At 40.1% G+C, this 27,970-nt stretch overlaps 2 protein-coding genes across 2 annotated transcripts; both read left to right on the forward strand.

Moving 5' to 3' along the window:
• The first annotated feature begins 7,266 nt into the window (after positions 1-7,266).
• LOC116685176 (extracellular calcium-sensing receptor) lies at positions 7,267-11,489 on the forward strand. The gene is made up of 9 exons (XM_032510363.1): positions 7,267-7,540; positions 7,832-8,126; positions 8,281-8,367; positions 8,601-8,870; positions 9,088-9,294; positions 9,386-9,661; positions 10,047-10,271; positions 10,372-10,495; positions 10,576-11,489. The coding sequence occupies exons 1-9, from the start codon at positions 7,302-7,304 to the stop codon at positions 11,487-11,489; spliced, it is 2,637 nt and encodes an 878-aa protein (XP_032366254.1). The 5' UTR covers positions 7,267-7,301.
• A 1,883-nt stretch (positions 11,490-13,372) lies between these two features.
• LOC116685134 (extracellular calcium-sensing receptor-like) lies at positions 13,373-17,707 on the forward strand. The gene is made up of 9 exons (XM_032510354.1): positions 13,373-13,812; positions 14,018-14,312; positions 14,423-14,509; positions 14,770-15,039; positions 15,310-15,516; positions 15,614-15,889; positions 16,270-16,494; positions 16,595-16,718; positions 16,797-17,707. The coding sequence occupies exons 1-9, from the start codon at positions 13,574-13,576 to the stop codon at positions 17,705-17,707; spliced, it is 2,634 nt and encodes an 877-aa protein (XP_032366245.1). The 5' UTR covers positions 13,373-13,573.
• The last annotated feature ends 10,263 nt before the right edge of the window (positions 17,708-27,970 follow it).

The following is a 27,970-nucleotide window of genomic DNA, read 5'->3' on the forward strand; positions in this document are numbered from 1 at the left end:
CAATGCAAGGCTATTCTTACCCTTGCCAAAAAACGTGTGGAATGTAATATCTCACTTGTGAAAAGCTTAATTTCACATTTAACATTTAACATGTGAACAAAATGTCACATTTGAAATGTGTGTGTATAATGTAATGTAATGTCTATCTAAAAAAATACATAAATATAAACAACACATTTTCAAGTATTTACTAACTTTTAACTAACCATTATGAACTATTAAAGATATATTTAGCTGATTTCTACCCAGCTCTGTGTCATGGCAGTGTGGGAAGTGTGTTTAGTTAAACAGTGTATGGGGTTTTTTTTGTAACCTGGAGCAGCTATAGTCTGAGAAAACCGGCCTGAACTAGAAGCTATTACCTTGTAACTTTTAATGGTAAATATTATCTAACTAGCTAGATATTAAGTAGTTATAAACTAAGTTTAAAATATTTAACTTTTAACTATTATCTTAGTTTTAACAAACTGTTAACTAACTGACTAATAACTGTCACAATCTGGCTTTCGGACCGTGACAAGTATGGAGACACACCACATTTAAAGATAAAACAAAAGTGGTTTATTGTCACTAACGATAAATTATACGTGGAAATAAAACAACAAAGAACTCTAAAACAACGGTAGCAACATCCTTGAAGGGGGGACGCCTCTGCTGACGGGGAAAGAAGAAGAGTCCAATACTGCACCAGCACCCGGCTTAAGTAATCGGCACACACTGGGGCCCTCAGGTGTCCACGATTAACCTAATTAGACAAGCACAAGAGAGTCACACAGGACAGCCCCCACAGGGGTCGTAACATAACTAACTATGAGCCCACTATTAACTAACTATTAACAAAGTAACTATTAGTGCTGTACTACTAACTAGCTATTGACTATTTCAATTTCAATTTTCAATTTTATTTATAGTATCAATTCATAACAAGAGTTATCTCAAGACACTTTACAGATAGACCACACTCCAGAATTTACAAGGACCCAACAGTTCTAATAGTTTCCTCCAGAGCAAGCAACAGTGCGACAGTGGCGAGGAAAAACTGCCTTTTAGGCAGAAACCTCGGCCAGACCCAGGCTCTTGGTAGGCGGTGTCTGACGGGCCGGTTGGGGTTAGCGTGAAGAGTGGCAATAAAAATAGAAAAAATTAGTAGTTTGTAGAAGTTCTTTGTAGTAGTTCATGGCATAGCAGGACGCTGTGCGGCATTACAAGGCACAGCAGGACGTAGAGGGAGGACGTAGCAGGACGTTGCAGGACGTAGGCAGGGCACCGCAGTGTAGCAGTTGAACATGGCATCACAGAACGTGTAGCGGGACCATGGCGACAGCTGCTACCCTGATTTCGGAGCCTCTCTGATCCAAGGGAAATGCTGGTGAAAAAAGAACATAAGGACTCCGGGGAATGACTCCCCAGAAATAGGTTAGTAACACGCATTTCTGGGACATGGATGCACATAAATGAAAAGATAGAAAGATAGAGGAGAGAGGAGCTCAGTGTATCAAAATAAGTCCCCAGCTGTCTAAAACTATTACAGCAAAACCAAGAGAGACGAGGTAAAGAGAGCTCCAGCCCGGCCGGGCCAGAACTCTCCCCAACCGGATCGGGCTGTATGCCAAGTCTCCCTTTAGTTCATTTATTCTTGATTATATGTTAGATAAATCTGAAAACTATGTGACTAACTACTACTCCCTAACAATATTCGATTCTATGCCTGACTAGTGTATCAAAATAAGTCCCCAGCTGTCTAAAACTATTACAACAAAACCAAGAGAGACGAGGGTAAAGAGAGCTCCAGCCCGGCGGGCCAGAAACTCCCCAACCGGATCGGGCTGTATGCCAAGTCTCCCTTTAGTTATATTATATGAAACTATGTGACTAACTACTACTCCCTAACAATATTCGATTCTATGCCCTAACTATAAGCTTTATCAAAAAGGAAAGTCTTAAGCCTACTCTTAAATGTGGAGACGGTGTCTGCCTCCCGGACCCAAACTGGAACCTGGTTCCACAGGAGAGGAGCCTGATAGCTGAACGCTCTGGCTCCCGTTCTACTTTTAGAGACTCTAGGAACCACAGTAACCCTGCATTCTGGGAGCGTAGTTCTCTCCCAGGGTTGTAAGGTACTATGAGCTCTTTAAGATAGATGGAGCCGTACCATGAAGAGCTTGTAGGTGAGAAGAAGGATTTTAAATTCTATTCTAAATTTACAGGAAGCCAATGCAGAGAAGCTAAAACAGGAGAAACGTGATCTCTTTTCCTGATTCCCGTCAGAACACGTGCCGCAGCATTCTGGATCAGCTGAAGAGTCTTTATGGATTTTTTCGAGCAGCCTGATAGTAAAGAATTGCAGTAATCCAACCTAGAAGTAACAAATGCATGGACTAATTTTTCTGCATCATTTTTAGACAGGATATTCCTGATTTTTGCAATATTACGTAGGTGAAAAAAAGGCGATCCTTGAAATTTGTCTTTAAGTGGGAATTAAAGGACATGTCCTGATCAAAGATAACTCCAAGATTCTTCACTGTGGTGCTGGAGGCCAGGGTGATGCCATCCAGAGTAACTATATTTTGGATAGTGCGTCACGGAGGTGCTTGGGTCCGAGAGCAATAACTTCAGTTTTATCTGAGTTTAACATTAGAAAATTACAGGTCATCCAGGTTTTAATATCCTGAAGCACGTTTGAAGTTTAGCTAACTGATTGTTTCATCCGGCTTGATTGATAGATATAATTGAGTATCATCTGCATAACAATGAAAGTTTATGGAGTGTTTCCTAATAATACTGCCTAAAGGAAGCATATATAAAGTGAACAGGTTGGACCGAGCACAGATCCTTGTGGGACTCCATGACTAACCTTGGCTGTGCACAGAGGAGTTCATCGTTAACATTAACAAACTGAGATCGATCTGATAAATAAGACTTAAACCAGCTTAGAGCAGTCCCTTGTTAATGCCAATAAATGTTCCAATCTCTGTAATAAGATATAATGGTCAATGGTATCAAATGCAGCGCTAAGATCTAATAACACAAGTACAGAGATAAGTCCTTTGTCTGATGCAATTAGGAGGTCATTAGTAATTTTCAACAAGTGCTGTCTCTGTGCTATGATGAACTCTAAATCCTGACTGAAAATCCTCAAATAAGCTGTTGCTATGCAGAAAGTCGCACAGCTGTTTGGCGACTGCTTTCTCAAGAATCTTAGAGAGAAATGGAAGTGTGGATATAGTCTATAGTTGGCTAAAAACATCTGGATCAAGGTTTGGCTTTTCAGAAGAGGTTTAATTACAGCTACTTTAAAGTACTGTGGTACATAGCCTGTTAATAAAGACAAATTAGTTATATTCAGTAGTGAAGTGTTGACTAATGGTAAACTTCTTAAGTAGCCTAGTCGGGATGGGATCTAAGAGGCAGGTTGATGGCTTAGATGAAGAAAAATGAATTAAATTGATAAAGATCAAGTGAAGCAAAGCAGTCAACAACATGTATCTGGTTTTACAGCTGTTTCTAACGTTCCTGAGTTTAGAGATAAGCCAGTTAAAGGCAGGTCTTGGTGAATTTTGTTCTAATAGTTATAATTTATCATTGAAGAACCTCATAAGTCGTTACTACTAAGAGCTATGGGAATACTTGGCTCAGTAGAGCTGTGACCTTCTGTTAGCCTGGCTACAGTGCTGAAAAGAAACCTGGGGTTGTTCCTATTTTCCTCTATCAATGACGAGTAGTACGCTGCTCTGGCATTACGGAGGGCCGTCCTATACGTTTTAAGACTATCTTGCAGGTTAAACGAGATTTCCAGTTGTGTGAGCGCCAGATCTTCTCAAGTTTCCGCGATATTTGCTTTAATTTGCGAGTTTCAGTGTTATACCATGGAGCTAACCTTCTTTGTTTTATTATCTTCTTTTTTAGAGGGGCAACAGAGTCTAGAGTCATTCGGAGCGAGCCTGCTGCACTATCAACAAATGATCGATTTGGGAGGGACTAATAGCATAGGAGTTCCTCCGTTACTTTGGGACTTGGTAATGAATTAAATGCTAACGGAATCGCATCCTTAAATTTAGCTACAGCACTATCAGATAGACATCTTGTATAGGAGTTTTGCCTAACGGCGTGTAGTTCAGCAGTTTAAACTCAAAAGTTATCAAACAGTGGTCAGATAGGAAGGGATTCTGTGGGAACACTATTAAATGTTCAATTTCAACAACATACACCAGAACAAGATCGAGGGTGTGGTTAAAACGGTGAGTCGGTTTATGTACACTTTGAGAGAAGCCAATAGAATCTAATAGAGAGATAAACGCAGTGCTAAGGCTATCATTTCATCGTCCACATGAATATTAAAATCCCCTACAATAATAACTTGTCCGTTTGTAGCACTAAGTTCGATAGAAACTCTGCAAATTCGGATAAAATTCAGAGTATGGACCAGGTGCTCGGTACACTATAACAAATAGAACTGGTGCATTGATTTCCAACTTGGGGTGAAAGAACTAAGAACAAGACTTTCAAATGAGTTATAATTTAGTTTAGGTTTAGAGCTAATTAGTAGACTAGAATCAAAGATAGCTGCAACTCCACCTCCTCGGCCTGCGCCTCGAGGAATGTGAGTATTATATGACTGGGGGGGGTGGACTCATTTAGACTAACATATTCTCCATTACCCAGCCAGGTTTCAGTAAGACAAAATAAATCAATATTAGAATTGATATCAATTCATTTACTAGTACCCCTTAGAAGAGAGAGATCTGATGTTTAAGAGTCCACATTTAATTCTCTATTCTTTTGAACTATGGCACTTGTGGTTTTAATTTTATGAGGTTTTCATGCACTGCTCCTCTTCTGTTACCTTTGATTTAAATAATTTAATGGTGCGGGGGGCAGACACCGTCACTATGGATTTTTACTAGGTACACACCTGGAATAAAGGAGCAGAGAAGTGTGTTAGACTGGGACTCTGCCTCCTGGTCCCAACTATGGATTGTCAAGGATTAGGTCCACCATAAACTTGTCAATGTTTCTAGAAATGAGGAGCTGCTCCAGCCAAGTGGGAGAATGCCGTCTCTCCAAATCAGACCAGGTCCTCCCCAGAAAGACTGCCAGTGATCCACAAAGCCCACATCATTATCTGGACACCCACCTCGATGCCAGCGGCGAAATGACGACATGCGGCTATACATGTCATCGCTGGTTAGATTTGGCAGGGGTCCAGAGAAAACTACGGTGTCCGACATTGACTTCGCGTATTGTACACACCGATTCAACATTAATCTTAACCTCCGATTGCCGTAACCGGGAGTCATTAACTCCAACGTGAATAACAATCTTGCTGTATTTACGTTTATCCTTAGCCAGCAGTTTCAGATAAGACTCAACGTCGCCCGCTCTAGCCCCCGGGATGCACTTAACACGGCTGCCGGCTTCGCTAACTTCACGTTTCTCAGAATGGAGCTGCGATAACCAGAGTTGGTTCTCAGCGGGGGGTTTGCTGAGTGGGGAAAATCTGTTAGAAACGCTAACAGGCTGGTGGCGGTCCACGTTTGGAAAGCTTACGACTGTCTCTTCCTCGTCACTCGCACAGTACCCACGCACTATGTCCTGACTGCTCCGGAGTTCGCGAGGAACGGCTACCAGAGGCTAACTCAGGCTCAGGCCGGCCCGTGCCCGACTACGGGGGGGGGGTAGCTACAGTAACTGACGACTGATACTGTCATGGTGCGGATCCGGACTTCTAACTCACTAAGCCTCGCCTCCACGTCCAAAAATAAACTACACTTGTTACACACGTCCATCACCGCTAAAGAATGCAGAGGAGTAACTAACATGCTCACACATCGAGCAGGAGAAAGTCGGAGAGGGGGGCCGACATAAACTAACTGCTAGGCTAAAGTCGTTAGCGGCTAAGCTAAAGTATGGTAGCGTTAGCTACAAGCGTTAAAACAGCTGTTATTTAACAAAGTCGCTAAAAAAAAATTAGAAGATATGTGAGTGCTTAGGCAGAACTGCTATAAGAAATAAGTGTTTAGCGGACAGTTAGCCGCTGTAATAGCAAATCTAAACAACCTGAACTGGTATGTCGTGAGCAGCAGAGCTACCAACACGGCAAACAACACAAAGGCACAGGAAACGGAAATGATGTCAGGTACGCTTACGTAATCACCCATGAATCCCTCTGCTATTAAACTACCTTTCAACCATAAAGTTATTGTGAACTAACTATTATTACTATCTATTAACTAACTTACTATGAACTAGCTTATCCTTAATAAAGGAACATAGTCCAAGCTCAAACAATTCAATTGCACTATACTTTACTTTTCTGTCCTGATGTGTCCGGTTTCTCTTAATTGCCAACGGGTTAATTTTTGGTTTGTGTCTGACAATGCTGATGTTTTAATGGATGCAATATTCTTCTACATCAAGCTAAAGAAGAATAGAGTAAGTTATAAACAGTAAGGTCATCCTGCCTGGAAAGTTATGTCCATGAACTCACTATTAATGTTTTAGGTGAATAAATAATTAAAGAACCATAACAGTTTCCTGCCTGTAATCCCAAACATAAAGTTACCAAATCTAGAACATTCCAATGGGAAAGACATGAATTGAATGTATGTACTGTGTGTATAAAGACAGGTATGAAAATGAAACATCTCAACTCCTATTTTCCTTGTGGATTGTGTGACTTGACTTATAACACTAGCAATAATTTAAAAAACAACAATTAAGTGAATGTCTTGGTATGCTGCTGCCATCTCGTGGACGTACTCAGGAGTGATTTGAGCATTTGGTAAATTTGATTTTGTATGGTACTGGCCCTCAAAAATTCGGAATAATACTCTATACTATAAAGTTGCTCTTCTGATACATACAGTATGTATCTGTTAAGGTAGTAAACTGCAGAGCAATATGGCTGAAAACCTATTTTTACAACAAGTCATGTAGATGTACTGGAAGGTGAAACAATTTATTTTATTGACAACAATATACAGTACAAATCAAAGTCTATTTAAAATAAAACATTTTCAAACAATAAACACATAATAGATTATGACTGTTTCTATGGACATCAATCATAGCGGCCATCACCAACTTTAATTTGGTTTGGAAAGGCTACTGAAATGGCCTTGGTGAGACTTTAATAAACGTGCACAAATAAAATCCCCAAATCATTCTTAAATTGAATACGTATTTAGCCCTGCCCCTGCTTATTTGTATGCCCTGATAGGTGGTGTGCAAGATTAAACAATACCGTAAGTCAATAAAAGGGGTTGACACTGGCTCAGAAAGGGGTAAGCAGGAGAAAAGTCATGTGGGCATTTTTTTATGTCAACTTGCTGGTGTACTTCATGTTGTTGTATTCCTACTTTTCTTCTGCTGTGCCCTCTCCTCTTTATTCCACCTCCTGCCAGTTACAGGGACAGTTTCACCTAAATGGGATGCACAAGGCTGGAGATGTGGTTCTGGGTGGGGTGTTTCAGATCCACTTCTTTTCTGTCTTTCCTGACCAATCTTTCATCTCAGAGCCACAGCAGCCTACCTGCCATGGGTGAGTATGTCAGGGAAACAGCAAAAAGCAGAAACTATTAGCCATTAGTACACTGTATTTAATATGATGACTCCGAAAGAATTACAATGGGCATTTATGCTATTTTAGACATATAATTTTTTCAGTATCCTTTATCCCTTTGTCTTTAATTCAAATAGACTATTGTAATAATGGTTGCTATTCAACTGGCTTAACTGTTTGCAAAATCTGTAATTGTGCAACATAAACAGTACATGTCAGCACAGTTACTGTATGATGTTGTATTTTCCAACAGTGTTGTTTTTGTGTTAGTTTTGATGTTCTAGGATTCAGGCAGGCCCAGACCATGGCCTTTGCTATTGATGAGATCAACAGAAACTCCAACCTGCTACCTAATGTGACTCTTGGATACAGTCTTTATGATAACTGCCTCGAACTAGGAATTGGATTACGTGCAGCGTTGTCACTAGCCAGTGGTCAAGAGAAGAAGGTTTTATTAGATGATACCTGTGTAGGAACCCTTCCAGTCCTAGGGATTGTGGGTGATTCTGCCTCTACGAGTTCTATTGCCATCTCCACTGTCTATGGTTTATACAGAGTACCTCTGGTAACTTTTCTGCCATCATTCATTTGTATCATGTTGATTTATTTAAAAAATGTAATGTCACTTGCAAACATTGACTAATCAATCTTAACCATTTGAAAAAAGCTGATTAAAGGCTTTGAATGTGTTTAGGATGTGCAGTCTGTGTCTTTCACAGGTGAGTTATTTTGCCACATGTTCGTGTCTGAGTGACCGGCAAAAGTTTCCATCCTTCTTTAGGACCATTCCAAGTGATGCTTTCCAGGTGACCGTCAGTCAGAGAAAAATCATAAAAAAGCATGTGAACTCAAACATTCCCTAGAAAGAACATAGGTTAATGTAATGAAACAATTGTAATACCATGTCATATTCTGTGTGCAATTGATTGAGCTGTTTATTCTCAGCTAACAAAGCTGAAATGCAATAATGAAATTTGGTTGAGTGTGGAACCTTTTTAGCATGTTCCTGCACTAATTCCTTTACTCTGTATTTACTCAGGTGCGTGCTATGATTCAGATTCTTATTCTCTTTGGCTGGACTTGGGCAGGTCTGCTGGTCAGTGATGATGACTATGGACTCCACGCTGCCCAATCCTTCCAATCTGACCTGGTTCAGACCGGTGAAGGTTGTCTGGCCTACGTAGAGGTTTTGCCTTGGGGCAATGACCAAGCTGAACTAAGAAGGATTGTGGATATAATGAGGAAATCCACAGCTCGTGTGGTCATTGTGTTTGCACATGAAAGCCACATGATTAACCTCATGGAAGAGGTTGGGCTTCATTAAGACTTCATCATACAACTTAATGTTTTAATTGTCAAACTGAAAGATTTAACTTATAATAATGAATTGTTGTGTTGTAACAAATATATTTAACTGAATAATTACTCCTCACGTTAGTATGAATTTATATATACATTTATTTATATATACATATTCATATACATTTCGCTATAAAAATGTACAATTTATACAACACAATGCACAGGTGGTGAGGCAGAATGTGAGAGGCCTGCAGTGGATGGCCAGTGAAGCCTGGACAGCAGCTGCTGTGCTGCAGACCCCCCACCTAATGCCATACCTGGGTGGCACTCTGGGCATTGCCATCCGCCGAGGAGAAATACCAGGGTTAAGGGAGTTTCTGTTACAAATACGTCCTGACCTACAACACAACAACAGCCATGGGAATAGCATTGTGAGTTAAACCTTGCAATCTGATCTGTTATCTTTGAGAATAATACAATACGTTGTCATTATTTATAACACACCATTTGAATACATTTCAGGTAAATCAGTTTTGGGAGAACACCTTTCAGTGTAGATTTGCACCACCTCCAACAGGTTGGGTGGAAGCTGGGGGAGCACTATGCACTGGAAATGAAGATCTAGACAATGTGGAGACTGAGTTATTGGACATTTCGAACCTAAGGTCGGAGTATAACGTGTACAAGGCGGTCTATGCCCTGGCTTATGCCATCGATGACATGCTGCGCTGTGTGCCAGGGAGAGGGCCTTTTAACGGGCACAGCTGTGGCAATTTGCAAAGACTGGAGCCATGGCAGGTGTGATATCAGTTTACACTCCCCCTGTTTATGTGACTATATCATATTATTTAGTATTTATTGCAGAGTAGCATTTAGGATATAGGATTTTAAAGCTATGTGATTATTATTCTTAAAGTGCACAATACATAACTTAAAGTTGAAGTTGAAGTTGATAGTATTATCAGTTCGGGGAGGATGTTTTGTCACTGGATATACAGTATTATCAGGCATTTGTCTTTACTTTTTAAAATAGTGCTTTGTTGGAATTGTTAATATTTTCACAATTTCATACAGTAAGTGTAGTATGCAGTTTTTTTTAATGAATATTAGGTGCCACTGTGTTCACCATGGTCACATATAACATTTATTGGTGTTCCTCTTTCTCTTAATCTGATATTTATAGCTTGTGTATTATTTGGAAAAAGTCAACTTCACGACACCATTTGGTGATCAAGTGTTATTTGATGAAAATGGTGATGCTTTACCAATATATGATATCATGAACTGGCTGTGGCTCCCTGATGGAAAAACTGAAGTGCAGAATGTGGGTGCAGTTAAAGAGTCAGTCAAAGGTGAAGAACTCACACTTGATGAAGACAAAATCTTCTGGAACTTTGAATCCAAACAGGTTACTTCTGATTTACTTCTGACGCCTTTTTTGTGACAATAGGTCATTTTAGCAGTGGGAAGTAGTGTAAAATAAAAGGTATTTATTTTTCGCCCTACAGCCACCACAGTCAGTGTGCAGTGAGAGCTGTCCTCCAGGTACCCGCATGGCCGGAAAGAAGGGGGAGCCTGTGTGCTGTTTTGACTGCATCCCTTGTTCTGAGGGAAAAATCAGCAATAAGACCGGTTGGTATTCCTTTTTTAAACATTGTCCCTTGGGGACATAAAATTAAGATGTATATCACCATCTTCCAATTTTTTGTCAGACTCCATGGAGTGCACCAGTTGTCCAGAGGATTTCTGGTCCAGCCCACAGCGTGACCACTGTGTTCCTAAGAAAACCGAGTTCCTCTCCTACTATGAGCCTCTGGGTTTCTTTTTGACAACCACCTCGTTGCTGGGCACAATTATCTGTGCTGTTGTCCTGGTAATCTTCACCTATCATCGCAGTACACCCATGGTACGCGCCAACAATTCAGAACTGAGTTTCCTGCTCTTGGTGTCACTTAAACTATGTTTCCTGTGTTCACTGTTGTTTATGGGACGTCCAAGTCTGTGGACATGTCAACTTAGACATGCAGCATTTGGGATCAGCTTTGTGCTGTGTGTCTCATGTATTTTGGTGAAAACCATGGTGGTTCTGGCAGTGTTCAAGGCCTCCAAGCCAGGAGGTGGAGCCAGTCTCAAGTGGTTTGGTGCTGTGCAGCAGAGAGGATCAGTTTTAGCTCTTACCTGCATTCAGGCAGCAATCTGCACCACTTGGATTGTCTCTGCCTCCCCAGCTCCTCATAAAAACACTCAATACTACAATGACAAGATATTTTATGAGTGTGTAGTTGGGTCCACAATTGGTTTTGCAGTGTTACTTGGCTATATTGGCTTACTGGCTATTGTTAGCTTCCTGTTAGCATTTCTGGCGAGGAATCTTCCAGACAACTTCAATGAGGCCAAGCTGATCACATTCAGCATGCTGATCTTCTGTGCTGTGTGGGTGGCCTTTGTTCCTGCTTATGTCAACTCTCCAGGCAAATATGCAGATGCAGTGGAGGTCTTTGCTATCCTGGCCTCTAGTTTTGGCCTCTTGGTGGCCCTGTTTGGACCCAAATGTTACATAATCCTGCTGAAACCAGAGAGAAACACAAAGAAAGCTATCATGGGCCGAGAAACCACCAATTCATGAAACCAGCACTCAGAATTAATGTATCAATTTATCTGATCCACTCTGTATTTTGCTTTCAATAAATGAAAAAAAAGATACAAAAAAAATATTAAAATTAAAATGTTATATGTGAAGTGAAACATTTAACATGTGAATCAAAATGTCACCTTTGGAAATTACATGTTTATCTTAAAATAAACATGTAAAAAAAGACTACACATTTTTTTACTTTCCATGAGAATGCAAAGCTTAAAGAGCCCCTGTTGTACTCATTTTTACTATCATACTCTTGGGGTCTTGTATAATAGGTTCACATGCTTTGATGTTCAAGAAACATATTTTATTTCTCACACTGCCCATTGGTTCAGCTCTTTTTTCTGAAACACTCTGTCTGAGCTCTTGGCCCACTTTCCTGAAAAGCCCAGTCTGCTTTGATGAGTCAGCCCGCTCAGTCTGTTGTGATTGGTCAACCAAATTCAAACAAGCCACTGGGCGGGTTTTGCTTGCTCAGGCAGCACCAATGGGCAGCACATTTGAAAAAAACAAGCTGGCTTTTTCTATCAATGACATCAATAATTGAGGAAATTCAACCAGGGATGTGGGTGAGCCGTTTTACGACAGTTGAGAATACATGCCGTCTGTGGGAGAGAAAGCTCCATTTGGAGCAAAGTGTGTTGTTTTTGTACTTTATACATCTATTACATACACAAAAAACTATAAAACACACTAAAACAACCTTCACATGTGAAAGGACACATTTGGAAATTATGTGTTTCTTACTAACTATTAACAAACTAGTAACTATTAAACTGTTAACTGACAAACTATCAACTAAGTTTTAACTAACTATTGACCATATTTGATCTAAGTTACTATTAACTAACGATTTACAAAGATGCTTGGCTGATTTCAATCCAGCTCTGTGTCATGCCAGTGTGTTTAGATAAACGGTATATGTCAACGTTATAATGGTCTCATGAAAGCCAATGTAAAAACCAACTAAATATGACATATTAATGTAATGTTAACAAATTAAGTTTTATTGTTTTTTAAGTTTGGTGATTAGGCCTGCGGTGACATACTTATGACAGGTTATGTTGTCTAGGTTAATGTCAAGTTGTCATGAGCCAGACATGGTTCTCTTGGTTAATGTCAAGTTGTCTTAATATAAACATCTCAAGCAATGCTAACTTTGCATCAATAGTGTCATCATTTACAAAATTACACTAAGTGACAACAGTCATAAGCATTCATGAAGACTTGATCATGTCCATTACATGTTCATGTCAGGGCTAGGATGGTGCCATTTAGGTCTTATGCACACCCCTTCAAGTAAAGTGTTACTATTGCTTTTTAGGGTTTGGGTCTGACAATGCCAATGTTTTAACAGATGCAATATGTATTATGTTGAGTATATATGCAACATTTGCTACATTTATGTAAGGGGGAATGGAGCTGAGTAAATGAATCCTGCCATGGAAAATTAAGTGAATGCACTCACTATTCAAGTTACTGTAGGTGCCAACTAGATACAATAGCCCTCCATCAAACAGACTCAGTGCAAAGGAAGATGCATTATTTCTCTAAATGTCTTGGTATGCTGCCACCATCTAGTGGACATTCTCAGGGCTGATATGAGCATTTGGTCAGTTTGATATAGTAGGATTGGCACATGCAAATTCTGTATTAGATTTATAGTATAAAGTGGCTCTTTTGATTAAATTGCACAGTCACTTGGAAGAACACTTGCATTTTACAAAAAGGCAAGTAGATGTTTTACTGGAATGTATTATTTAAAAAAAAAATAAAGATATAATACAATGTGACTATATGAGTTTTTTAAATATCCGTAGACATCAGTCATTGTGGTTATCTGCAACTTCAATTTGGTTTGGTAAGGCTGCTGAAATGGCTTTGGTGAGATATTATTAAACGTGCACAAATGAATTAAACCTGAAAATAGTCTATCTCTAATGAAATGCATATTCAGCCCTGCCCCTGCTTTTGCTTGTGCACTCATGGGTGGTGTACAAGATTAAACAATACCGTAAGTCAATAAAAGGGGTTGACACTGGGTCAGAAAGGAGGTAAGCAGGAGGAAAGTCATGTGGGCATTTTGTAATATCAACTTGCTGGTGTTCTTCATGTTGTTGTATTTCTACTTTTCTTCTGCTGTGCCCTCTCCTCTTTATTCCACCTCCTGCCAGTTACAGGGACAGTTTCACCTAAATGGGATGCACAAGGCTGGAGATGTGGTTCTGGGTGGGGTTTTTGAGATCCACTTCTTTTCTGTCTTTCCTGACCAATCTTTCATCTCAGCGCCACAAGAGCCTACCTGCCATGGGTGAGTATGTCAGGGAAACAGCAAAAATCAGAAACTAGGGGAAATCTATCCCATTAGTGCACTGTATTTAATACAGTATAATAGGATATTACTCTATGTAAAACATTATTGTTTGAAACAAAAAAAATCTGTAATTTTGTAACATGTACAGTACATGTTGTATTTTCTAACAATGTTGTTAGAAACAATGGTGTTTTTGTGTTAGTTTTGATGTTCTAGGATTCAGGCAGGCCCAGACCATGGCCTTTGCTATTGATGAGATCAACAGAAACTCCAACCTGCTACCTAATGTGACTCTTGGATACAGTCTTTATGATAACTGCATCCAACTAGGAATCGGGTTCCGCGCAGCGTTGTCACTAGCCAGTGGTCAAGAGAAGAAGGTTGTATTAGATGATTCCTGTGTAGGAACCCCTCCAATACTAGGGATTGTGGGTGATTCTTCCTCTACCCGTTCTATTGCCATCTCTACTGTCTATGGTTTGTATAGAATACCCATGGTAAGTTTTCTGCCAGTATTCTATTGGATCATTTTGATTTCGTTTCAAATTAAATATCACTTGTAAGCATGGACTAATCACCCTTAAAAAGCAGTCTGTGTCTTTCACAGGTGAGTTATTTTGCCACATGTTCGTGTCTGAGTGACCGGAAAAAGTTTCCATCCTTCTTTAGGACCATTCCAAGTGATGCTTTCCAGGTGACCATCAATCAGCAAAACAAAAACAGATAAAAAGCATCTGCACTCAAACATTTCTAAGAAAGAACAAACTGCAATGAAAAAAAATTAAATTTAAATTTAAAAAACAACATTCCTTTTGTGCAGTATCTATCACATTCTGTGTGCCGTGATGGAGCTATGCAATAATTTCACATGGTTGATTGTGGAAACTGTTTAGCTTGTTCCCAATGAAAGAGTATACTAGCATGTGCACTAATTCCTTTACTCTATTTACTCAGGTGCGTGCTATGATTCAGATTCTCAGTCACTTTGGCTGGTCTTGGTTCGGCCTTCTGGTCAGTGATGATGACTACGGACTCCACGCTGCCCAATCCTTCCAATCTGACCTGGTTCAGACCGGTGGAGGTTGTCTGGCCTACGTAAAGGTTTTGCCTTGGGGCAATGACCAAGCTGAACTAAGAAGGATTGTGGATGTGATGAAGAAATCAACAGCTCGAGTGGTCATTGTGTTCGCACATGAGAGCCACATGATTAACCTCATGGAAGAGGTTGGGCTGGAAATACAACTTTATATAATTCTACAACTTCATGTTTAGGTGTCAAACTGATTTAATAGTAGATGTAATATTTTCCTGTAACAAATAGATTTAATTAAATAATCACACCTCTTATTTGTAAAATGCATTGTTAGCAGGGTTTAAAAGTGGGATCACTAAGATATTTGGTTCGTGGTACTGTGTACAACACAGAAATAAGAGAAGACATCAACCATGTCATGATATTACGAATTCATATCTTTTATGTAATGCAATGAACAGGTGGTAAGGCAGAATGTCACAGGCCTCCAGTGGATGGCCAGTGAAGCCTGGACAGCAGCTGCTGTGCTGCAGACCCCCCACCTAATGCCATACCTGGGTGGCACTCTGGGCATTGCCATCCGCCGAGGAGAAATACCAGGGTTAAGGGAGTATCTGTTACAAATACGTCCTGACCTACAACACAACAACAGCTATGGAAATAGCATTGTGAGTTAAACCTTGCTGGTATTTGTAAAAATAAAACTATTTAAAAGTAAAAGTATTTTATCCCTTATTTATAACACACCATTTGAATACATTTCAGGTAAATCAGTTTTGGGAAGACACCTTTCAGTGTAGATTTGCACCACCACCAACAGGTTGGGTGGAAGCTGGGGGAGCACTTTGCACTGGAAATGAAGATCTAGACAATGGGGAGACTGAGTTCCTTGACCTTTCCAACCTCAGGCCAGAGTATAACGTGTACAAGGCGGTCTATGCCCTGGCGTATGCCCTTGATGACATGCTGCGCTGTGTGCCAGGGAGAGGGCCTTTCAGCGGACACAGCTGTGGCAATTTGCAAAGACTGGAGCCATGGCAGGTGTGATATCAGTTTACACTCCCCCTGTGTATGTGACTATATCATATTCTCTAGTATTTTCTGCAGAGTAGCATTGAGGGTATACGGTTACCAAGCTCTGTGGTTACTAATCTTAATGCATAGCAGACAGCTGAAATAATTTTCCTCAACCGCTAGATGATTACAGTGGATAGTATTATCAGGTCAGAGACAACAATGTCTTGTCACTGGGTATACATTATTATCAGTGATTTGACTTCACTAAAAATGCTTTGTTGGAATTGTTAATATTTTTGTACGTTTATAATTGTAGTATGCAGTCTGCTTATTGACTGTGCCGCTGTGTTCACCACGGTCATGTTGATTTCTTTTTCCTCTATCCCTTATTCTTATATTCACAGCTTGTGTATTATTTGGAAAAAGTCAACTTCACAACACCATTTGGTGATCAAGTGTCATTTGATGAAAATGGTGATGCCTTACCAATATATGATATCATGAACTGGCTGTGGCTCCCTGATGGAAGAACTAAAGTTCAGAATGTGGGTGCAGTTAAAGAGTCAGTCAAAGGTGAAGAACTAATACTTGATGAAGACAAAATGTTCTGGAACTTTGAATCACAACAGGTAATATTCGATTGTTCAGACAATTTATGTGCCAACGATAAGTCAATTTTATCAGTGTAAAGTTATGTAAAATAAAAGATATTTGTTTTTCTTCCTACAGCCACCCCAGTCAGTGTGCAGTGAGAGCTGTCCTCCAGGTACCCGCATGGCCAGAAAGAAGGGGGAGCCCAAGTGCTGTTTTGACTGCATCCCTTGTTCTGAGGGAAAGATCAGCAATAAGACTGGTTGGTATTCAGTTTTAAACATTGCAGTTTGGAAATGTAATACAAGCATTAACGATAAAACTTTCCTTATTTCCATAGACTCCATGGAGTGCACCAGTTGTCCAGAGGATTTCTGGTCCAGTCCCCAGCGTGACCACTGTGTTCCTAAGAAAATTGAGTTCCTCTCCTATCAAGAGCCTTTGGGTATCTGCTTGACAACCACCTCATTGCTGGGCACATTTATCTGTGCTGTTGTCCTGGGGATCTGTATCTTTTATCGCAGTACACCTATAGTGCGCGCCAACAATTCAGAACTAAGTTTCCATCTATTATTGTCACTTAAATTATGTTTCCTGTGTTCACTGCTATTTATTGGCCGTCCCAGGCTGTGGACATGCCAGCTGAGACATGCAGCATTTGGTATCAGCTTTGTACTTTGTGTCTCATGCATCCTGGTAAAAACCATGGTGGTTCTGGCTGTGTTCAAGGCCTCCAAGCCAGGAGGTAGAGACAGTCTAAAATGGTTTGGTGTTTTGCAGCAGAGAGGGACAATTCTGGTTCTTACTTCTATTCAGGCAGCAATCTGCACCGCTTGGCTTGTTTCTGCCTCACCAGCTCCTCATAAAAACACTCAAAACCACAATGACAAGATAGTTTACGAGTGTGTAGTTGGGTCCACAGTGGGGTTTGCTGTGTTACTTGGCTACATTGGCTTACTGGCTATCCTCAGCTTCCTGTTAGCATTTCTGGCGAGGAATCTTCCAGATAGTTTTAATGAAGCCAAACTGATCACTTTCAGCCTGCTGATCTTCTGTGCTGTGTGGGTTGCTTTTGTTCCTGCTTATATCAGCTCACCAGGCAAATATGCAGATGCATTGGAGGTATTTGCCATCCTGGCCTCCAGTTTTGGCCTTTTGGTGGCTTTGTTTGGACCCAAATGTTACATAATCCTGCTGAGACCAGAGAGAAACACAAAGAAAGCTATCATGGGTCGGGGCATTGAGTCATAAAACCTGCACTTAGTTTCATAACTCACAATTAAAAAACAATTTGTAGTATACAAAAATACAGGTAAAAAAATAGGTTGGTGGTCATTGACAAAACAGGGCTGATGACAAATAACTTGGATCGTATTTGTGAGAATGCTTAAGTACAACAATTTATTCTTTATTTTCAAAAATGCATACGAAGTAAAAAGTATTTGCACTTTAAATGCCTTTGTTACCTGTGTCTTTTAATGGTGTAAATTACCGTTACACCTGATTAAAAAATATGTTACTTCCCAGAATAAAACATGCAGACTATGCGGGTTCATCCAACATTATTATGTCCATGTATTTTGAGCTATCTGAAGCTGATGTGGACTTAAAGATACACTGATCAGTTTGTATTTTACCCCCAAAATTCAAAAAGCTCTTTAGATCTTTAAAGAAGCAACGATTAATGACTCTTCGAGTGTCAATGAATTGCAGGCAACATTGACACATAAGGTCATAAGGTCTTCTTAATGGGCCTACAAGCATCTGAGCTGAAAGCCGACTGTGATAGCATTTGCATATTCTGACTTTGCAGAGCTTAAAATTTCCACTAAATTAGTGACTTTAGTAGTGGCTGTTACAAGGTTAGAAGGCTCTCCTTAACACAATAGGGTTACTAGAGTTATAATGTATGATCTTTGCTCTTTAACACCAGCTTTGCTGTTTCTACAAGCATTAAAATAATGCTAGTTATTTATCTCTTTGATATTATCAATATTATGCCTAGTGTCAGTTATTAGGCTCATTGTCCATTTTATAAAATTTCACAATCAGTTTAAAGCATCAAAAAGCATAAAAGCGCATACATGGTGAACAATAGTGGGCGAAAATTCCATTTATTCCACAACAGCCGCTGTACTTTTAATTCTCTAATAACTCTGCAATTTTATCTCTGAAGAGTTGCTCTGTTGGTATATGAAATGATTCTCATACAAGAACAAGTTAAGTAGCTGGGGGTGACGGAAAAAATGCGGCTCCCTTAGAAGACTTATATCCTTCCTCTAGAATTTTAATTTTAATGTGAACTGCCAATGCCAGCAACTGACAAAGTGTAGAAGTGGTATGAAATGAATGAACTGGGAGAGGTTAAAGACAGGAAAAGTTGCCCTTTTGTGGATGAAATCCCATTTTTAATTCAATAAAATATTGTGGCACCAAGGCAGCAACATAATCAAAGCCCTGGAACCATTGTTGGAGACCTTCTGGTCTTGGTCACCTAATTAATACTGTCGTTTGCCACGGTCTGCATGCCGACGCACTGGCCGCACTACTCACAGCTAAAGGAGAAACTGGAGAGGCTTTCTCTCCACCCAATTATGCAAATAAATTAATGATTAAATCACAAGTGCTTGATCAAGGGCCCGGCCCAGCCCAAGCATAGTGATGAAAATTCAATGGGCTCGGGCAAAGAATTTGAACTATACCCCAAATCCTTTGGGCTACAGTGCTGTCAATCTGATATTTGTGATTTTCCAGTGAATCAGGGTCCTGTCACTTGGCCGCCTGTTCTGCCAATTTTTGCAGCCCTTGTCACATGACCAAGTAATGTTTCCATAACTATCCAAAATTCTGACAAAATGGAACCAGACCTTCTTTAGAAAACTGGCACACTGAGCCAAACGGGACTGCGTTTCATCACCACACAGCAGGGTAAGGACTGAGAGCAATTCAAAAAGTAAAAAGCTAACAACTGGGCCTCAAACCCTGATTGTGGGTGACTCTGCTGTAAAAGATTTAAAAAACAGTAAAAACACCAAAATACTCTGTTTTCCCAAAGACACGGTGTCTGACTTTAGACCAAAAAATCCCAGCTATCATAGCAGAACACCCAACTGTGAAGAACATTATTCTGCATATAGGGTCACATGATGTTGTAAAGCAACAGTCTGAATTGCAGAAACTGGACTTTAAGGAACTGCTGGACACCGTCAGCCCCTTAAACGCAAATGTGTTTATCAGTGGCCCTATACCGTCAGTCAGAAGAGGAGATGAGAGATTCAGCCGGCTGTTGGCACTAAACAAATGGCTTTCAACTGAATGTACCGTCCACTCTCTGCAGTTCATTGACAATTTAAACATTTTCTGGGAGCGCAGACATCTTTTTAAAGCAGATGGACTTTCCCTTAACAACCCAGGAGTAAAGCTGTTCACCTCTAATCTGCTTTACTTTCTGCGCTACACATCTGCTCCCTCTTCCAAGGACACGAGACAAGACGAATCAAAACAAAAGGAAGACACAACAAAGTGCGGCAGTGATCCAGCACAGCCCCCACCTGAGGAAAGATTTGACCCTGGGACACCACAGAGCAGAGATACAAAACCTCAACTCCTCTTTTCACCCATCCAGCACCCCTCTAACACTCTTACCAACCCCAAATCCTTTGAGGAGCCATCGCTGTCTCCACTCACCCTTTCCCCTCTTTCCCCTACCCCCATGTTGGAGTTCACTGACCACATGAATCACCTGGTAGGTGCTGGAACCAAATATACACCCCTTTCTTCCCCCATCACTCAACCCCTAGCAAAAATAAAACGCCGGGTTCAACCCCGGGTAACAGTAAAACGCCGGGCTCCTCTGCCAGGAGGTAAACAAACTCTTTCCACTCAGACTGATAAGGACGCTTGTGTGCAAAATCCAGTAAGCATGACCTGATATGTGCCGGGCCTTGGCTCCAGGCCTAGAGACACTCATGACTTTTTCCAAGACAAGCCCGGGCCCTGTGTATTCAATTCTTCCTCAATTTATGTTGTGATAGGTAATAGAAAAAGAATGGTGAATAAGCACTTAACTGCAAACTTAGCAAATTTAGCATCCATTCCTCGTCAGCTACAGCCTGTCCCAAAAAATGAAAACACACTAACACTAGCCTTACTAAACGTCAGGTCTTTGGCAGGAAAATCCTTTTTAATCAATGATTTTATTATCAAACACAATCTAGATTTTATGTTTTTAACTGAAACCTGGTTAGACCATAATAACAGTGCTGCTGTTCTCATCGAGTCAGCTCCCCCTAACTTCAGTTTTATGAGCGAGAATAGAGTGAATAAGAAAGGAGGTGGAGTTGCCATTTTGTTTAATGACTCATTCCACTGTACGCAAATATGTTATGGAAATTTTGCTTCTCTTGAATATGTTGCTCTTCAATTAAGATCTTCCCCTCAAGTGATGTTTCTAAATATCTACAGGCCACCTAAATATTGTGCAACCTTCATTGATGACTTCACTGAACTGCTGTCTATAATCTGTATTAACTTTGATTGTGTAATCATTGTGGGTGATTTTAACATTCATGTTGACAACCCCCAGGACAGGGGGACCAAAGAACTGTGTTGTGTTTTTGAGAACTATGGACTGACTCAGCATGTGACAGAGCCCACGCACATAAGGGGCACACTCTGGACTTGATTGTCTCAAAGGGTCTGAACATTTCCAAGGTTGGGTGACTGACGTTGCTCTCTCTGATCATTCCTGTGTTTTTTTTAACGGCACTATCTCTGTGCCCAAAAGTGTCCAAAAAAAAGATAATCAGAAAACGGTATATCACTGAAAACACCAGTAAAACATTTATTCAGCTTTTCTCCTCCACACCCGCCCTCTCTGGGCTCTCAGTCAGTGAGCTTGTAGATAATTTCAATGTAAAATTACAAATGTTATTGATGCCATTGCTCCCACTAAGGTCAAAGTTGTCTCTGGTAAGAAAAGATCTCCATGGAGAAGTCCTACTGGTGAGAACAGGAAAAAGAGAGTGTAGAAAGCTGAACGAAGGTGGCGAAAACAATCTCCTGGTCCATTATAACACCTATAAAGAGAGACTTCGCACTTATAATTTGGAACTGAGGAATGCAAGAAGGTCCTTTTTCTCTGATATTATCTCTAGAAACATATAATTCACGGGGCTTTGTTTGCTACTGTTGATAGGTTAACAAACCCTCCATTACCAGTACATCTGAACTTTTATCTACCAAGGCCTGCAACAAAATTTGCATCCTTCTTCAAAGACAAAATTCGGAAGATTAGACTAACATCAGTGCCTCCATATCAAGTCCAGGATATGGTGTTGTCACAGTGTTCAAGCAAAAATAGTTCCATATGACAGAATTTCACACGATCAACCATACAAACCTGGAGGACTTATTCAACATCTGAAAAACCTCGACCTGTTGCCTTGATATTCTACCAACGGGACTTTTCAAAAATGTTTCCAATTGTTTGACTTCTGATCTTCTACAGATTGTGAACACATCTCTTCTTTCAAGTATCTTTCCACAGGCCCTAAAAACTGCAGTAATCAAGCCACTCTTAAAAAAGAACAACCTAGACAAGTCACTAATGAGCAACTATAGGCCAATATCAAACCTTCCGTTTTTAAGTAAAATCATTGAAAAAGTAGTCTTTCAACAACTCAACCATTTCTTGTCACTAAGCAACAGTTTTGATACCTTTCAGTCGGGTTTCCGACCACACCACAGCACTGAAACGGCTCTTGTCAAAGTCTTTAGTGACATCCACCTTAACACAGATAATGGCAAAATTTCAATCTTAGTATTACTTGATCTCAGTGCTGCATTTGACACGGTCGACCATGACATATTACTAGACCGATTGGAAAACTGGGTAGGACTTTCTGGCTTAGTACTAAACTGGTTTGAATCCTACCTAAAGAATAGGGATTACTTTGTGTCAATAGGTAATTATGCATCTGAGCATACAAATATGGCGTGCGGAGTTCCGCAAGGCTCCATTCTGGGGCCTCTTCTGTTTAACATCTACATGCTTCCACTGGCTCAGATTATGGAGAAAAACAAAATAAGTTACCATAGTAATGCGGACGACACACAAATTTACATAACCTTATCGCCAGGGGACTATAGTCCAATACAAAAACTGACTAAGTGCATCAAAAAAATTAACGACTGGATGTGCCAGAACTTTCTGAAATTAAATGAAGGAAAAACTGAGGTAGTTGTTTTTGGAAAAAAAGAGGAACGATTAAAAGTCTGCGCTCAACTTCAAACAACAATTTTAAAAACAACAGACAAAGCCAGAAATCTTGATGTAGTCATGGACTCAGACCTGAATTTTAACAGCCACATTAAGACAATAACATAGTCAGCCTACTATCACCTTAAGAATATATCAAGGGTTAAAGGACTTATGTGTCAACAGGACTTGGAAAAACTGGTCCATGCTTTCATCTTCAGTAGACTTGACTACTGTAACGGGGTCTTTACAGGTCTCCCTAAAAAATCTATCAGACAGCTGCAGCTGATTCAGAACGCTGCTGCTCGAGTCCTCACTAAGACCAAGAGACTGGATCACATCACTCCAGTTCTGAAGTATTTACACTGGCTTCCTGTGTCTCAAAGAATTGATTTCAAAGTACTCTTGCTAGTTTATAAATCCCTTAACGGTTTAGGTCCAAAATACATTTCTGATCTGCTACTACACTATAACCCCCCCAGACCTCTCAGGTCATCTGGGACAGGTCTACTTTCTGTCCCCAGAGTCAGAACTAAACAGGGTGAAGCAGCTTTCAGTTTCTATGCTCCTCATATCTGGAATAAACTCCCAGAAACCTGTAGATCCGCTGCTACTCTCAGTTCTTTTAAATCAAGGCTGAAGACCTTCCTTTTTGATGCTGCCTTTCTTTAAATGAATGCTCATTTCTTTGAATTTCTTATGCTGCACTGTAACTTTTATTCTTGTGTTTTATGTGTCCTAATGTTTCTATTTTGTTTTTAACTGTCTATTCATGTGTTTTACCGGTTTTTAATGCTTATGATTTTTAACTGTTTTTACTTGTGTTTTATCTGTTTAACTGATTTTGTGTAAAGCACTTTGAATTGCCCTGTTGCTGAAATGTGCTATACAAATAAAGCTGCCTTGCCTTGCCTTGCCTATAGAAAATGTGTGTTGTATTAAAATATATAATTTGTTTAAATTAAAACGTGTAAAACTAATAACGAATATTTTGTATTTAGCACAATTACATTGCGTTGTTCTATCCTATCCAATATTTCTAAGCATAATTTCTATGCTGTTTTTTGATTTACACAAAAAAATGTACCCCTGGAATTACACTTGACCGACAAGAATTCAAAATCAAAAATTTTTAATTCCGTCAAAGGTTTGATATCTTCAATAGTTATAGATAGGGCCTTCACGCAATACACAGATACAATATTAACAACAACAGTTACTGGGCCATGATATATTTCCCATTTTTGGATAATCAAAAGAGGACCTAAACAATGGATGTACATTAATTAACTAAAATTTTAATTTATCTATTTCATCCGGCCATCAGCTGTTTCTTAGGCCAGCAACACAATGGCTGCGTTGCGCGAGCATGGCGTTGCAGTAACGTGTCAGCTTTGTGGCGGCTGCGTGGATTTTTTGATGTCCCACACACCAGAAACATGTCTGATGCGGAGCTGTTGCTGCTGCTAGGTGACGTACAGGGAGGGCAAACCTGAAAAATGGGTAAACATAAATATATATATGCTCTTGATTTGATTAAAGCAAGACAATGTTGGCAGTATTGACGGCCAAATAGGTTACAGAATATTTTTGGATGTCAAAACCAAGAGACTTTTAAACATCAACATGTTATTTATTGATATGTGTTTGTGTCAAAATTACATATAAATGTCTTTTCCTATTCTATTTTGCCTGGAAAAAAAACGCTCACGTGTCGTGTGATTCTATTTCTAACAGGCATGCGTTTTGCGTGATACGTACGTGTCACGTAGGCAGTGTAAAGCTCTAACCTGTTAACATGGGAGCCAAAATAATAACGAACATGCCACGCAGCTGACACGCTCGCGCAACGGATCCAGTGTGTAGCCGGCCTTGCTGTTTTTCTCAGGCCTCAAGAGACTGATGAAACGTTTGGGGCCAAAAATGCAGAGAAGCAAGCATAGCACTCTCCACAGCAACAGTGGATATCCCAGGGGAGCTAACATAAGCAGGGACAAAGGCCACCCACACAGCAGAGAATATCAGCATGCTGAAGGTGATCAGTTCGGCCTCAGGGAGTTTACGAGCAAGAAAGACCAAAAGAAGGCAGGTGCAGGCCAACAAACCAATGTAACCTAGAACCAGAGAGAAGCCCACCACAGAGGCCATAGTGTACGTCAGCGTGCAATCAAAAAGTCAAATCAGATCAAATCCCTTTGAATGCAGAATAACAAAAGTTAATATTTCTTAAGACTCAACCTGTTGAGCAAAACCACAATATGAAGGTCAAAATGCATATTTTCAGACACCAGACATGACCTGCGATGGCAACTGACACGGTATCTAAACTGAGACATACCCCCTCCTACTTTGAACATTTGAACTGTTGACGTAGATGTTTATAATACATGTAAAGCCTTTTCGCAACCAAGTAAACAGGATGGCACACAACCTCAAATCACTATTCTCAAGAGTGACATTAAAACAAGAGCATGATTGCCAATAATTAGTGTTCATGTAGGTAGGCGGTAGAAGTGCAAAGTGTGTGTGAATATAAGCCAATATGTGAGTTTTTCCTTTATTAAAGTGAGTTTTTTAGTGCTTTTCTTACATGCAGCATCAAACCTCTTTTTTAAATTTAGTTTAAATAGGCCAGACTGTTGTACAACAGTTCCTGCTGACCTTAGCTTTATTGATGAGACAGGCATGATGAGACAAACATGTTGCCCTAATGCATATTCAAAGCAAAAATTATAATGGTTAATACAGATAAGCTACGACATGTAAAGCTACGCCATGAAAGCAGGCCTCTTGACTGTGAATAACTGTTGTCATTAAATGCTATTCAGTTAAATAGATGCACTGTCAGTGCAGAGATAAAACAACTGTCATGAAATTGGGACATTACAGTTGTAGAGGGACACGCCAAGTCTGTCTGAACCATTGGCACAAGCCTTTCTGCATAATCTTCCCCATTGCTAATTAAAACACTCTTTGTATAATGAGGACATCCATCTGACAGAATTTTAGAGATTCATATTTTAGCTCTTTTTTTGGTCAAAATCATTTTTCAGATCCTTGGCTAATAAGACTTTTATGTTAAATGACTTCTTTTTGTCCCGAGAGCTTGACTGCATGCTTCTGTCAGAGACGTGGGTTCAACCCGGTGAGCGTTTCCCCTTCTCAGAGCTTCTTCCTCCAGCATGCTCTTTCTTTAGCTCCCCTCGAACCACGGGAAAAGGTGGAGGGCTAGCGACAGTCTTTAAAACCAGTCTTAACTGAAAAAAAATCCCATGTGAACAATACAAGAGCTTTGAGCTGCAACTTTTTGAATTAAACTTCAATTTAACAGTGGTATGTGCGCTCATTTACCGCCCTCCTAAGTTCAATAAGGATTTTATTAAGGACTTTTCGGCGTTTGTGGCGGGTATTACTCTTAATTATGATCATTTTTTAATTGTTGGTGATTTTAATATTCATGTTTGTTGTGTTTTTAAGCCCTTGGTCAAGGACTTTTTAAACATTTTAGATTCTTTTAATCTTACTCAGTCTGTAAACTGCCCGACCCATAACAAGGGACATTTTTTGGACCTGGTCCTGTCCCATGGCCCAAATCTGTCCATAAAGGACATTTATGACGCAGGTATTTCTGACCACATGCCGGTCTTGTTTTCTGTTTCTTTGCCGTGCCCTCAAAACAAAGTGTGCGTCCCCATGCGTCAGCGGCGCGCAATTAATCCATCTACGGCTTCCTTTTTTGTTGCAGCGTTCAACACCTCTCCATTTATGTCCCTGCAGACCTCTTTTTTAAATGTGGACATTGATGAGATGGTTACTTTATTTGACTCCACGTGCACAGAAATCCTTGACTCAATAGCACCGTTCAGGCACAAGAGCTCTGGCGCAAATGGGGAGCCATGGCACAATGACACTACTCGTGCTCTCAGAAGGGAATGTCGTCGTGCTGAGAGAAAATGGAAAAAAGACAAACTCCATGTATCTCTGGGGATTTTAAGAGACTGTTTGTCTAACTACCAGGTCGCTGTTAAAGCTGCAAAGACTCAGTATATGTCAAAGCTTGTGCAAAACAACTGTCACAAAGCTCATGTCCTTTTTAATGTTTTAAATAGGATAATCAATCCCGCTGAACATACTGGTATTATTCCTAGTGCCCTTCTGTGTGACAAATTTTGTAAATTCTTCACTGATAAGGTGTCCAGAATCCGGGCTTTAACCCTTTGTGCTGTGCCAGATCCCAGTATTATACCTTTCTGTTCAGCTGTTTTTGAAGATTTTAGGCCAATATCTTTCTCTGATTTGGCAAAGACGGTCCATAGTTTGAAACCCTCCGTCTGCTCATTGGACACCCTTCCTGCCAAGCTTTTTAAAGATGTTTTCGACTCTGTTGGGCCTTGTATCTTAAATTTGACAAATTTGTCTCTTTCAACTGGGTGCGTTCCAGCTGCTTTTAAAAAGGCCGTTGTACAACCCCTCCTGAAAAAGCACAATCTGGACCCTTCTGCTTTGTCCAACTACAGGCCAGTTTCTAAGCTACCTTTTTTATCCAAAGTTCTTGAAAAAGTGGTATATGCCCAACTTCAGGTACACCTTAACTCGAATAATATCTTTGAAAAATTCCAGTCTGGTTTTAGATCTTGTCACAGTACAGAAACTGCTCTTTTAAAAGTTTTTAATGATCTTTTTTTAATTTCTGATTCTGGTAGCTCTGCTGTTCTAGTGCTTTTAGATTTGACTGCAGCGTTCGATACGGTTGACCACAAGATTTTATTGTCAAGCCTCGAGTCCTGTGCTGGCATAAAGGGCACAGCTCTGAAGTGGTTTCAGTCATATCTGACAGACAGGTCTTTTTCTGTAAACCTTTTCTGTAAGCCCCGATTGACAGCGGGGTGCCTCAAGGCTCAATTTTAGGCCCAGTCTTGTTCTCGCTGTATATGCTGCCCCTCGGATCAATCTTCCTAAAATACAACATATCCTTTCACTGCTTTGCAGATGATGTCCAGATTTACCTACCTTTGAATTCTAAAACAAACTCAGTTGAAGCTCTGAGTAAATGCCTACATGATGTAAAAGACTGGATGTCATTGAATTTTTTGAACTTAAATGATAAAAAAACTGAAGTTGTAATTTTGGGAAGCCCGATGTCTCTGGTTTTAACAATGCTCTTGGTCCTATGTTCTCAAATTGCTGCCCACTTGTAAAAACTCTTGGTGTTTTATTGACAGTTCTTTTAAACTCGATAAACAAATCAGTTCAGT

The sequence above is a fragment of the Etheostoma spectabile genome, chromosome 3, assembly GCF_008692095.1.
Source record: "Etheostoma spectabile isolate EspeVRDwgs_2016 chromosome 3, UIUC_Espe_1.0, whole genome shotgun sequence".
NCBI lineage: Eukaryota > Metazoa > Chordata > Actinopteri > Perciformes > Percidae > Etheostoma > Etheostoma spectabile.

What these genes read in the sequence shown, in the direction of transcription:
- LOC116685134 (XM_032510354.1), top strand. Translation starts at nt 13,574, where the DNA reads ATGTGGGCATTTTGTAATATCAACTTGCTGGTGTTCTTCATGTTGTTG. An exon ending in CAAGAGCCTACCTGCCATGG is followed by an intron (nt 13,813 to 14,017) that starts GTGAGTATGTCA and finishes TTTTTGTGTTAG; the next exon opens with TTTTGATGTTCTAGGATTCA. An exon ending in AAAGATCAGCAATAAGACTG is followed by an intron (nt 16,719 to 16,796) that starts GTTGGTATTCAG and finishes TTATTTCCATAG; the next exon opens with ACTCCATGGAGTGCACCAGT.
- LOC116685176 (XM_032510363.1), top strand. Translation starts at nt 7,302, where the DNA reads ATGTGGGCATTTTTTTATGTCAACTTGCTGGTGTACTTCATGTTGTTG. An exon ending in TGATTAACCTCATGGAAGAG is followed by an intron (nt 8,871 to 9,087) that starts GTTGGGCTTCAT and finishes CACAATGCACAG; the next exon opens with GTGGTGAGGCAGAATGTGAG. An exon ending in GGAACTTTGAATCCAAACAG is followed by an intron (nt 10,272 to 10,371) that starts GTTACTTCTGAT and finishes TTCGCCCTACAG; the next exon opens with CCACCACAGTCAGTGTGCAG.